This window comes from Helianthus annuus, chromosome 16 (genome assembly GCF_002127325.2).
Source record: "Helianthus annuus cultivar XRQ/B chromosome 16, HanXRQr2.0-SUNRISE, whole genome shotgun sequence".
Lineage (NCBI taxonomy): Eukaryota > Viridiplantae > Streptophyta > Magnoliopsida > Asterales > Asteraceae > Helianthus > Helianthus annuus.
The window spans coordinates 173,138,997-173,152,662 of NC_035448.2; the positions used below are offsets into that span (position 1 = coordinate 173,138,997).

Sequence of the window (13,666 nt, forward strand, 5' to 3'; positions counted from 1 at the left end):
TGATAAAATAATCACGTAGTAACAACAAAACCGAAATTTTAGAAGACATCATATTTTAAAGATTGTAATCGAAACCTTAAAGCAACTTTGACAATTTGGACGTTTTGCTTCGATAACTTATACATTATCATGCACAACTTAATACACTGAAACATAAATAAAGTAAGCTCATCATAATGGTGTATTCATAATTCTATAAAACATTTTTTTAAAGTAATAAGAGAAAGAAATGGTGTATTCATAATTTTATAAAACATTATTTTTTTAAAAGTAATAAGAGAAAAAAAAATGATCGGGCTGTTTTATTTCTTGGTTGGGTTTACTACATCATAATTATGTTTTTGGGAATCAGGTGCACATACCTCTTTGTCCGCTTAGTCTCATGTGCGGCGTAAATACGTGAGATGTCGTGTCTCTTCGGTTTACGTAAAAACTCTTTACCATACAATTTAATGACCGTGTTACAAAAAAAATTGCAGACATTCACGCGAAGTTCTGTCCGACATAGCTAGGTATTCATCAAATTGATCGGGAGGGGTTACCTGTTGTTAGTTGGCGAATGGCGGACGTGCATTTTTGTATCGGCGTGAAACTTGGTTTGCCCCTCGCGTCGTAACTTTCTTGAAACTATTCTTCAGTTGCTTCGATGTCTCCAAAAATTTTTAAAAATAATTCTTTTGGTAAACGAAACCGACATCTAAACGTTTCGGCATTGTAGACCGGATTCTCTACAAAATCATTCATTAACACTTCGTTGGCATGTACCCGATCATGATCCACCATTTTCTTCTTTGGGCGGTTCGAACTTCCTTCAAGGTCGTTATACACCGACACGAAAAATTTAAGCGTCTCATTGTTGGAAGACGATTGGCTATCGCTATCGCTGTCCATCGGAAACGTCGAATCCGTAGGAAAATCCATTTGTGAAATGGTATAAAAATTGTAGAATGTGTGATATGTGTTTGTGTTTTGGTGTGGGTGAAATGGTTAAAAATTGTAAAGTATATATAGATTGTTTATAGGTTTTTTTTATTAAAATAACGTTCCAAAAAAACAGTCAAAAGAGAGGTGCAACGGTCGGATTTTAAATTGTTCAACGTGTCAAATTTATGACCCGATTAAGTTTCCACGCATGATGTTTATGGGGTGGCGGTGGTGTTTTGCAAATGTTCACGCGTGAACATATTTGATCACGCACAAAATCTTCATCACCCCAGGTGGCCTTAGAGGTGAAAGTGATGAACCATTCGTTAAAAATGGATTGATAGAAAAAAGAACTTACATGTTGGGTCAACTCAAACTGAACAACATATCAAAATGGGTGAATTCAAATTATACGAGTCAAAACGAGTTCCATTTATAGAACTTGTTATTTAAAACCAATGGGATGGTGCTCCATTAGCAAAGACAAACCTTTTAAACACCTTGTGAGTTGAAAGAGGGAGGTCTTGGATTTAAATCCCACAGACGACATGAATTAAAAAGATATTTGCCGTTCAAAAAAAAAAAACTTGTTATTTAAAGCATGTTTATATAGGTTAATACCATCCACAACTATTGTGTGTCTCCGCTACTTACTTGTCATCACTTACACCGCCTAACATGGCATTGTCTTTGTTGACTCGGTCATCAGGGGTCACTACCATCAACGCCTGACCCTAATACAAAAAGTCCCATTTCCTATGCATATTTAGTCATATCCTGTCGGTATGTAGCCACTAATACAGGGTTTTCAATGGTGTCTGTATTTGGTCGATATTTCCGACCAAATTTTTACTTGGAAATTTTCATAGTTGTTTTCTAGTATCATGACACAAGCTTTGCCACCGCATAACAACCACCAATTCCAATGTTGCTCACCGCCGCTGTCTTAGCCGTCGGCCACTAGCACTACTGATGACACCACCATCTCACAACCGACACCACCGTCGTCACTTTTGTCTTTGCCACCATTGACAATGCCCTCTACTATCACCATACCACCGTTCGACACCTCTCTCTTCGCCCTCATCATCAATGGCACCTCTGCTACCACCACCCAATGCGGGAAGCCACTACCATAAATCCTTATATTTTTTTTCAAGTTCATAGGTTTTACTTACATATGCATAAATACATTCATCACTACATCAACTACTACTAAATTAATTAATTTGAATAAACTTTCATTAACATCACAAAAAGGTAAATTTCAAAAACTTTCATAGTCTAGATTTTTCTAATATTAAATCCAAATAAGCACGTTTATAAAGAAATGTAAATGAAAAAAATAAGTGGGTTAAATTGAACCTCCTCATAAGGCCTCATTGAGTGGTCCCATGAGAAATAATCGATTTGTGTGGATGCTGTCACACCCTGATTTTTGCGGAAGCGTAATGATGTGTGATTTGTTCAATACCATTGCATTCAATTATAATAAACAACTATATGATTAAAACGTGATGTTCATCCATTCATAAGTTTGAAAAGTTACAAACACAAGTCTTTTAAATTTCAACCAAAATCCTCAAGTTAAATTACAATACAAAAGTGGATGACATCTACACTTGGACTTTATGTCTTGAAAACAACACCTGCGCCCAAGATCCATCTCGTTGTTTCCTGAAATACATGTAATTTTGAAAAGATCAACAAAAGTTGAGCGAATTCATGTGTTTCTGTATGAGTTCGAATAATCTTGTAAACTTCTGTAGGAAGGCTCAAACCTTTGCGTGATATGGTGTAGGAAGCCTCAAACCTTTGCATATTTCGTACCGGGCCACCCGGCTGGAACGACATAGTCACCACATGGGCCAACTCGCGGACCCATGGGTGGGGCTCGCAACACCCATATAGATCTATCACTCATGCCCCTCGGTCCTTATAAAAGGATTAATGGTCTCAAGTTAACGTCTACCCATTCACAAGATCTAACAGTTCATTCCTTAACATACCATTTGTAATCATAATCATTTGTAACATGTATTTCACCCCCGAAGTTGTAAAACAGAAAACAGTTAAAAGAAAAGGGGGGGGGGACATGAACTCACTGATTTGCGTCCTGTCTCCTGTATACCCAAAGTATGTATCCTTACGACGTACTACAACCTACACACGTTTTATGGTTTATTAGACGGCTGGGGCGTGCCATGACTTTTAGTCTTGTTTGTTATGACTTAGTATCTTTGTGTTACATCTTTGATGTACTTGTGTTATTCCAAAGTATATAGTTATTTGTTAAAATAATAATATTTTAACTTAAATTATCTTCATTAATTATTTGGAATATTTGTTAAAATAATATATTTTAACTTATTTGCCTCGTAAACCTTCCATGAATATTTTCCCCAAAGATGGGTATACTTCTACATGTATTCTTAAACTTGTGTATTTTTGGCAAGTATTGGTGGCGTATTCCGGTGTGTATTAGTACGTATAAGAATACGTATTTTTGTTGTATTTATTAAGTATCTTTATACTTAATTTTTGTATTTAAATTTCTGGAATATTATTTTTAATCAATAAAAATCACCAATTCATATTCTTAAAATATATATATATATATATATATATATATATATATATATTAAGAAAACTTTTATAGAAAATTATCTATAATTTCTCCTTGGCGAAATAATTATATTTTCATATAAACCTCAAAATAGTATATTTTCAAGATTAACTTAGAAAATATTTATAAATCCATTTTCACCCCAAAAATAATATATTCTAAATTTGTTTAAGAAAATAAATATTTTCTTCATAAATAATATATTTTCTAATCATTCAAGAAATATATACATCTTTTCTTTATTCAAAAATAAGGTATTTTCTATTTAACAAAAATATGGTATATTTTGTAACACTCGTAAAAAATTATAATCTCCATTTCTTTGGCTTCCAAAATACCGTTTAACTTATTCGTCAAAAATGTATATATAATCTTAATTCCGGAATTTTTATGTGTAATTCATATTCCTTGTTTGTTTTGTCAAATTTTTTGGTATAAATTATATATTTATTTTCTTGGAATTTTGGCAATATTTTGTATTACAATTCTTGGTATTTTGGTAAACTATATTATTTCAAGCCCTATAATAATATAACTAATACATGTTATGAATTATTACCTATTTATTATATGACTATCCATATACTTAACCCCCATCCCTCCATATACTTAACCCCATCTTGTAAGCCTATAAATAGAGGCACATGTGATTCATTTGAGATATCAATAAAATATCCATTCCCCAATCTCTCTTTCTTATCTCTATAATGTTATCAGGCTAGTTGTTCAAAATACGTTATCAGCACGACTCGTTTTTCAAGTTGAATTACATCATCCTACAAGTAAGTTTTATATTAATTCAAGGATTTCTTGTTTATTAATCTTTTCTTAGTCATTGGTATTGATATCTTGGATGATAAGTTAAGAGAAAGAAATTTTTTTTTTGAATCAGAATTAATGTTCGAAATTGAAAATAATGCTACTCATAATGTTTTTTATTGGAATTATCACTTGAGGTTTTGAGATAACATATGTTAATAGGTAAATATGTTTGTTGACTTTGAATGAAAAAAAATGATAACAAAAATGGTTTTACAAAACTGGACAGCACCTTCACTCCAAATAATGATTTTTATAATGTTAATATGTTAATTAGTGTGCTAAAATGTTTATATAATATTTGATTCTGTATTATTCTTTAATTTTGCTTGTGTATGTAATTGTAGTCTTGTGAATGTTATGATCTGCATGGATACTATTATTTTATATTTGTAATATTATTAATTTTGGTAATTTATGATAATCTAATATGTAATTAAACTATACAGTATTGTTAATGTATTTAGTTCCATGTTGTTCGAATGATTGCTGTTATTCAAATTTGCATATAATGTGTATTATAATGTATTCAATGTGTATTATAATGTATTCAATTCATGTCTTTTGTCAGTTGTGTTAGAATTTTATATTATGTTGTTGCTTTGTAATCTCTGGTAAAATCAATCGCATATATGTTATTTCCATAAAATTGTTTATAATAGCCCAATTATTTTAATTTTTACTTTGGAGCTTTTGGAATCTAGTTTATAACCCATATCTTATCAAATGTTGCATATAGAAACGAGATGGAAAAAAAATGTAAATTTGTAAAGAGAAATTAATGTAAATTCATTAGTTTATAAAATTATTAAGTGTGTACAAGTTTTAAAGTGAATTTTTACTTAAGTATTGCAAGGAACGTTATTATATGTATGATAATGGAAATTCAATATATTACAATATTGGATTGTATTCTCTAAACAAACAAATTAACAATTTTTTTGTTTAGTTTATGTATTTAATTACATTAATTTTTAGTGGTACGCCAATTGTTATATTTATTAGTCTCTGTACTTGATTGGTATACAACATATTGTTAGATTTTATACAAAACGGTTTATATATTATATTATTCCACCTATTAAATAACCTAATATAACATACATTAACCCATGTGTATTTCTTTAATATAGTTAATCATGTCGAATCTTGCAAAGTTTGAGTTTATGGCTTTACACATCACTGGAAAAAATTATTTGTCATGGGCTTTGGATGCTGAAATCCATCTAAATGCCAATAACCTTGGGGATACAATTAAAGAAGGAAATAAAACGAGTACCCAAGATAAAGCAAAGGCAATGATTTTCTTACGCCACCATATTCATGAGTCATTGAAAAATGAATATCTCACTATCAAAGATCCACTCGTCCTATGGACTAATTTAAAAGAAAGGTATGACAATCAGAAAACAGTAATATTACCAAGAGCTCGTTATGAATGGATTAATTTAAGGTTGCAAGACTTTAAGTCTATAAGTGAGTATAACTCAGCAATGTTTAGAGTCACGTCACAATTAATTCTATATGGTGAAAATATTACTGATAAGGAGATGTTGGAAAAAACATTCTCCACCTTTCACGCCTCAAACATTGTCTTGCAACAACAATATCGTGAAAGGGGCTTCACCAAATACAGTGACTTGATATCATGTTTGCTTGTGGCTAAGCAAAATAATGAGCTACTAATGAAAAGCCATGAAACTCGTCCGGTTGGTACAACTCCATTCCCAGAAGTGAATGTGGCAACATATAATGACCAAAGTGGAAGTCACGGACGTGATCATGGCTATCAACGTGGGCGTGGTCATGGTCGTAGTCGTGGTCGTGGTCGTGGTCATGGACGTGGTCGTGGACATACGTATGATCGGGGGAATTATCATGGTGTTCAATTCAAAAACAAAAGAACCCACCAGAAGTTGCATGATAATGAAAAGAAATCCAATGATGAAAGAGGTAAAAAGAAAAGTGGAACCTCATCGAATGCATGCTATCGATGTGGTGGTAACAACCACTGGGCTGGTACATGTCGTACAGCCAGACACTTGGTAGAGCTTTACCAACATTCTATAAAAGACAAACAAAAAGGAATAGAGACAAATTTCACATATGAAGATGAAAATGTTGATGTCCCAAGTGGTGAAAAGGACCATACTAATGCAACTAATCTGGATTATGATGATTTCCTTATCGAGCCAGCTAATTTGGATTCTGGTGATATCATGGCTGATACAAACCAGTTGGATGCTTGCAATTTTCCCTATGCATGAATGATTATATTTAAAATTATACTATTTCCTTGATGTTTTATAAAGACATTTTGTTTGGGATTTTGTTATGTTTAGTTTTTGGAGCACTTTATGAAATTGTTATGTTTGAACGATATTATACTTTTATTTATGAAGCTTTATTTTGTTTTGAAGCATATGGAGTATTCAACTAAACTTCATATTAATGGTGAAGATGTATGTCTAATAGACAGTGCTACTACACATACAATCCTAAAGAAAAGGGATTATTTCTCTAGTTTAACAATAAAAGAAGCATGCGTTGGTACTATATCTGGTAAAACAAAGTTAATTGAAGGCTTTGGAGAAGCATATGTAGTTCTACAAAGTGGAACTTTGCTTAAAATTAACAATGCCTTATTTTCCCCACTGTCTCAAAGAAATCTGATAAGCTTTAAAGATATTCGTCTAAATGGATATCATCTTGAGACTACATGTGAAGGACATGATGAGTACCTTCAAATCACATATATTATTTCGGGAAAAAAACACATATTAGAGAAGTTACACGCATTTGCCTCTGGTTTGTATTGTACCAAAATTGGCGCAGTTGAATCAAATGCAATCATAAACCAAAAGTTTATGGATCGAGAAAATTTTATAATTTGGCATAACCGGTTAGGCCATCCCGGATCAATAATGATGCGAAAAATTATAGAAAATTCATGTGGTCATTCTTTGAAGAACCAGAAGATTCTTCAATCTAAGGATATTACATGTGTTGCATGCTCACAAGGGAAGTTAATCACTCGCCCATCACCAGCTAAGGTAGGGACAGAATCCTTGAGTTTTTTTAGAAAGAATACATGGGGATATATGTGGACCTATACACCATCCCAGTGGACCATTTAGATACTTTATGGTCTTAATTGATGCATCAACTAGGTGGTCACATGTGAGTTCACTATCAAGTCGTAATATGACATTTGCACGACTACTTGCTCAATTAATAAGGTTAAGAGCACATTTTCCAGATTATCCCATAAAGAAAATTCGGTTGGACAATGCTGTGGAATTTACATCCCAAACCTTCAATGATTACTGCATGTCTATTGGCATAAGCGTAGAGCATCCAGTACCTCATGTACATACGCAAAATGGACTTGTTTAATCGCTTATTAAGCGACTTCAAATGGTTGCAAGACCAATGAAATCAAAACTACCAGCAACTGCCTGGGGGCATGCAATTTTACATGCAGCAACACTAATTCGCATCAGGCCAACGAGTTATCACACTTCCTCCCCATTAAAGTTGGTTTTTGGTCAGGAACCAAATATTTCCCATCTAAGGATTTTTGGTTGTTCCGTATATGTTCCTATCGCTCCACCACAACGCACAAAGATGGGACCTTAAAGGAGGTTAGGAATATATGTTGGGTATGAATCACCATCGATCATTAAGTATTTAGAGCCATCAACAGGTGATTTATTTACAGCTCGATTTGGTGATTGTCATTTTGTTGAAACAACATTCCCAACATTAGGGGGAGACGAAAAGCAGCTGAAAAATAATAATATAATTTGGAATGAATTATCACTATCTTATCTTGATCCTCGAACTAAAGAGTGTGAACAAGAAGTTCAAAGAATAATTCATTTACAAACATTAGCAAATCAAGTACCAGACGCATTCACTGACCCAAAGAGAGTGACTAAGTCACACATACCAGCTGCTAATGCTCCAGTAAAAATAAGTGTCCCAGAAGGACAACAACATGTTGGAAATGAGTCTAATGCACGTCTCAAACGTGGTAGACCAATCGGTTCTAAAGATAAAAATCCTCGAAAGAAAAAAGGAGCAAATAATGATGGTCCAGTCGAGGTAATGATAATGCCAAGAAAAGAGTCTCTTGAAGAGACACTAGACATGATGGTTCCAGAAGAACCTCAGGTACCTGAAAACGAAGAGATCTCAATAAATTATATCATGTCTAGAAAGGTATTGAACCGAAATGAAATCAACGTCGATGACAGTTTTTCATATAACATAGAGCTAGAAGTAATGGAAAATAATGAGGATCAAGAACCAAAATCTGTTGAGGAATGTAAACAAAAAAATGATTGGCCAAATTGGAAACACGCAATTAAGGCAGAATTAGATTCCCTCAATAAACGAGAAGTTTTTGGACAAGTAGTCCCTATACCTGAAGGTGTAAAGCCTGTCGGATATAAGTGGGTCTTTGTGCGAAAACGCAATGAGAAAAATGAAATCGTACGATACAAGGCACGATTAGTAGCACAAGGATTTTTGCAAAGACCTGGGATTGATTATGAGGAGACATACTCTCCGGTGATGGATGCGACAACTTTTCGTTATCTTGTTAGTCTGGTAATACAAGAAGGGATTGATCTGCGCCTAATGCATGTTGTGACAGTTTACAAGGATTATTACCCGTAGGCACTTCATCCTTAATGTCATTGACTCTCTGTCTAGTAAAGGATTATTTGTTTAATTATACAATGCTAATCCTATAAAAATCTAAATTTATAATTTAGTAAGTTGTCCGAAGTGACTAGGCCTATTGTGCCAATATATATATTTCATTCCATAATATAGTTGCTAATAAAAGCCTTGAATGAAATTTAATAAATTAACTATTATGGTTCTTAATACCATGGTTAATAAATCGTCTAGAACGATAATACTGTTAGGTTTCTAAATAAGACCTTGTCCTTTCATGTAGCTTAAAGCTACATGGCCAAATCGGAGGAGACCAACAGTCATTCTGGAGAACACTCAGATAATACCAGGATTCACGTCACTGGTGAAGAATTGCAAGCACTGATAGATAACGCTGTTGCCAAAGCTATGGATAGGCAATTCAGAGAATCTAGCGGTACTCGGAGTAGGACCCGAACAATATCGCACGTAAAGCCCAAGACTCATTCTGAGGCTCATAGTAAGCCACCTTCTAAAAAGAGTGAGCCGAAGAAGGATGAGGAGGATAATCACTCCTCCAACCACAGCAGTATTCCTAAGCAAGAAGTCAAGCTGAAGCATGATACGCACAGCAAGTCCTGTACGTACAAATATTTCGTATCTTGCAAACCCAGAGATTTTACTGGGGAAAAAGGAGCAGTTGACTGCATGACATGGCTGGATGAGATGGATACTGTGGTTGATATCAGCGGGTGTGCTGATAGGGACGTCGTGAAGTACGTGTCCCAGTCGTTCAAGGGAGATGCGTTAGCATGGTGGAAGTCACTCCTACAAGCTGCCGGTAAGGCCACACTGTACGGTATGTCATGGGAACAGTTTGTGGCCCTGATCAAAGAGAATTTCTGCCCGCAGCATGAGGTCGAAAGAATTGAATCAGATTTCGTATCTCTGGTTATGAAGAACCTCGATTGTCAAGCGTATCTTACTACGTTCAACACTTTATCTCGGTTAGTGCCTTATCTGGTGACCCCGGAGCCGCGAAGGATTGCTCAATTTATTGGGGGTCTGGCACCGGAGATAAAGGCAAGCGTCAAGGCTTCAAGGCCTACGACATTTAGATCCGTAGCTGATCTATCCCTCTCCCTCACTCAAGATGTAGTCAGATTGAGAGCTATGAAGAGCTCAGAGGAAAACAAAAGGAATCGTGAGGATGACACCTCACGAAGATCTGAGAAACGACACAAGGGAAACAACGACCATAGGAAAGGGTCGGGGTTCAAGAAAGGAGATCAGTCGGGTGAAAAACCCAGATGCAAGAACTGCAAGAGACACCATTTTGGGAAATGTCGTTTGGAAGCGAATTCCCAGTCTCACGAAAAGCGATGTGGAATCTGCAAGTCCACAGACCATAAAGCTCTAGATTGCAAGAAGATGAAGGATGCAACTTGTTTTGGTTGCAACGAGAAAGGGCATATCCGGCCAAATTGCCCAAAGAATGCAAAGAAAGTTGACGACGGGAAGAAGACTAATGCGAGAGTCTTCAGAATGGACGCCAAGGAAGCAGTTCTAGACGACAACGTCATTACAGGTACGTTTCTTGTAAATGATGTTTTTGCTAGAGTCTTGTTTGATTCAGGAGCTGATAAGTCGTTTGTAGATGATAAGTTTTGTAAATTGTTGAACCTTCCTGTTAAAACCTTAAGCGTGAAATACGAGGTGGAATTAGCCGATGGAACCATAGAAACCGCCTCGACTGTTCTAGATGGATGTGTTATATCCATTAGGAATCATTCTTTCCCATTATCCTTGCTTCCCTTTAAGCTAGCTGGATTCGATATAGTAATAGGCATGGATTGGTTAGCGCAAAACCAAGCCCAGATTCTGTGCAGCAGAAAGCAAGTGATAGTGAAGACTCCGTCAGGTGAGTCACTTACTATACAAGGAGATACTCAGCATGGATTGCCAGAGCAAGTGTCCATGCTCAAGGCATCCAGATGCATGCAAAAGGGTTGTGTCATCTATATGGCACAAGTCACCATTGATGAGCCGAAGCCAAAGATTGAGGATATTCCTGTTATCTCAGAATATCCTGAGGTATTCCCTGAAGAGCTACCCGGTTTGCCACCGGATAGGCAAGTAGAGTTTCGGATAGACATCATTCCAGGCGCTGCGCCTGTAGCAAGAGCACCATACAGATTAGCACCAACGGAGATGAAGGAGTTGAGGACGCAGTTGGATGATTTGTTAGCTAAAGGTTTTATTAGACCTAGCTCGTCTCCTTGGGGAGCGCCAATCTTGTTCGTTAAAAAGAAGGATGGATCGATGCGTCTGTGCATCGATTATCGTGAGCTTAACAAAGTCACTATCAAGAATAGGTATCCGTTACCCAGGATCGACGATCTGTTCGATCAGTTGCAAGGAGCAAGCTATTTCTCCAAGATTAACCTGAGGTCAGGTTATCATTAGTTAAAGGTCAAAGATGAAGATGTGCACAAGACAGCGTTTAGGACTCGTTATGGACATTACGAGTTCCTAGTGATGCCTTTTGGGCTCACAAACGCACCAGCCGCGTTCATGGATCTCATGAATCGCGTCTGCAAGCCTTATTTGGATAAATTCGTCATCGTCTTTATTGACGACATCCTTATCTACTCGAAGAGCCAAGCTGACCATGAGAAACACCTTCGTTGTATTCTCAAACTTCTGCATCAAGAGAAGCTTTATGCCAAATTTTCGAAGTGTGAATTTTGGCTTCGAGAAGTCCAATTCCTTGGACATGTAGTAAGCGAGCGTGGTATCCAAGTAGATCCCGCGAAAGTAGAAGCAGTCATGATCTGGCAGGAGCCGAAGACTCCTACCGAGATTCGCAGTTTCCTTGGATTGGCAGGATATTATAGGCGATTTATTGAAGACTTTTCAAGGATTGCTGCGCCCCTAACTTCGTTGACTCGTAAGAAGATTAAGTTTGATTGGGGCCCTAAGCAGCAGGAATCCTTCAACATCCTGAAGGAAAAGTTGAGCAACGCACCAGTGTTGACACTGCCCGATGGCATAGAAGAATTTGTGGTGTAGTGTGATGCATCACATACTGGCATGGGCTGTGTACTCATGCAGAGAGGCAAGGTCATTGCCTACGCTTCTCGACAGCTCAAGGTGCACGAGAAGAACTACACCACCCACGACTTGGAATTGGGTGCGGTTGTATTTGCATTAAAGCTATGGAGACATTACTTGTATGGAACCAAATGCATAATATATTCAGATCACAAGAGTCTTCAGCATCTGTTCAATCAGAAGGAATTGAACATGCGTCAAAGGCGATGGATGGAAACTTTAAATGATTATGACTGCGAGATAAGATACTATCCAGGCAAGGCAAATGTAGTTGCCGACGCCCTAAGCAGAAAGGAAAGGGTGAAACCAATCAGAATCAATGCCAAGCGCATTGAAATAAGAAATAATTTGAACGAAAGGGTGTTAGCTGCACAGAAGGAAGCTATGTTGGAAGCTAACTATCCTGCAGAGAAGTTAGGAGTAACTGAGGGGCAGTTATCCTACGACAAAGATGGAATGCTATGACTAAACGGACGAATATGGGTTCCAGATTATGGAGGACTTCGGGATGTTATCCTCCAGGAAGCCCACAGCTCTAAATATTCCGTTCATCCTGGAGCTGATAAGATGTACCAGGATTTGAAAGCAAACTATTGGTGGATTGGTTTGAAAAAGTCAGTAGCTGAGCATGTAGCTAAATGTTTGACTTGTGCGCAAGTCAAGGCTGAGCATCAGAAGCCGTCAGGTTTGCTTCAACAACCTGAAATTCCCAAGTGGAAATGGGAAATGGTGACAATGGATTTCATCACCAAGTTGCCAAAGACGAAAAAAGGAAATGATACCATATGGGTCATAGTAGATAGACTGACTAAGTCAGCTCATTTTCTACCCATCAAGGAGACGTATAGCTCCGATATGTTAGCACAATTATACGTCGATAAGATTGTAGCGCTACATGGTATACCTATATCTATTATCTCCGATAGAGATACTAGATATACGTCGCATTTTTGGAAGAGTTTCCAACAATCGTTGGGCACTCGTTTGAATTTTAGTACGGCTTATCATCCTCAGACTGATGGTCAGAGTGAGCGTACTATTCAAACTTTGGAAGACATGCTTCGTGCATGTGCGATCGACTTGGGTGGTAGTTGGGATAAGAACCTACCACTGATTGAATTCTCCTATAACAATAGCTACCATTCCAGCATAAAGGCTGCGCCTTTTGAAGCCCTATACGGTAGAAAGTGTAGATCGCCCATTTGTTGGGCAGAAGTTGGAGATGTCCAGTTGTCAGGACCAGATATCGTTTTTGAGACGACGGACAAGATCGTGCAGATACGCGATCGTTTGAAAGCTGCCAGGGATAGGCAGAAAAGTTATGCGGATCCTAAGCGCAAAGATTTTCACTTCGATGTAGGTGATAAAGTATTGCTTAAAGTGTCGCCCTGGAAGGGTGTGATGCGATTTGGAAAGAAAGGCAAGCTAAGCCTGAGATATATAGGACCTTTCGAGATTATCGAACGTGTCGGGTCAGTCGCTTATAAGTTAAACTGGCCTGAAGAGCTTAGTGCTATT

The 13,666-nt window shown here is 36.8% G+C and overlaps 1 protein-coding gene across 1 annotated transcript; it reads left to right on the forward strand.

The window, feature by feature from the left end:
* The first annotated feature begins 5,508 nt into the window (after nucleotides 1-5,508).
* LOC110920036 lies at nucleotides 5,509-6,636 on the forward strand. Its single transcript, XM_022164275.1, has one exon. The coding sequence runs from the start codon at nucleotides 5,509-5,511 to the stop codon at nucleotides 6,634-6,636; it is 1,128 nt and encodes a 375-aa protein (XP_022019967.1).
* The last annotated feature ends 7,030 nt before the right edge of the window (nucleotides 6,637-13,666 follow it).

Bases quoted from the DNA above. Each gene is read 5' to 3' on its own strand.
- LOC110920036 (XM_022164275.1), top strand. From the start codon at position 5,509: ATGTCGAATCTTGCAAAGTTTGAGTTTATGGCTTTACACATCACTGGA.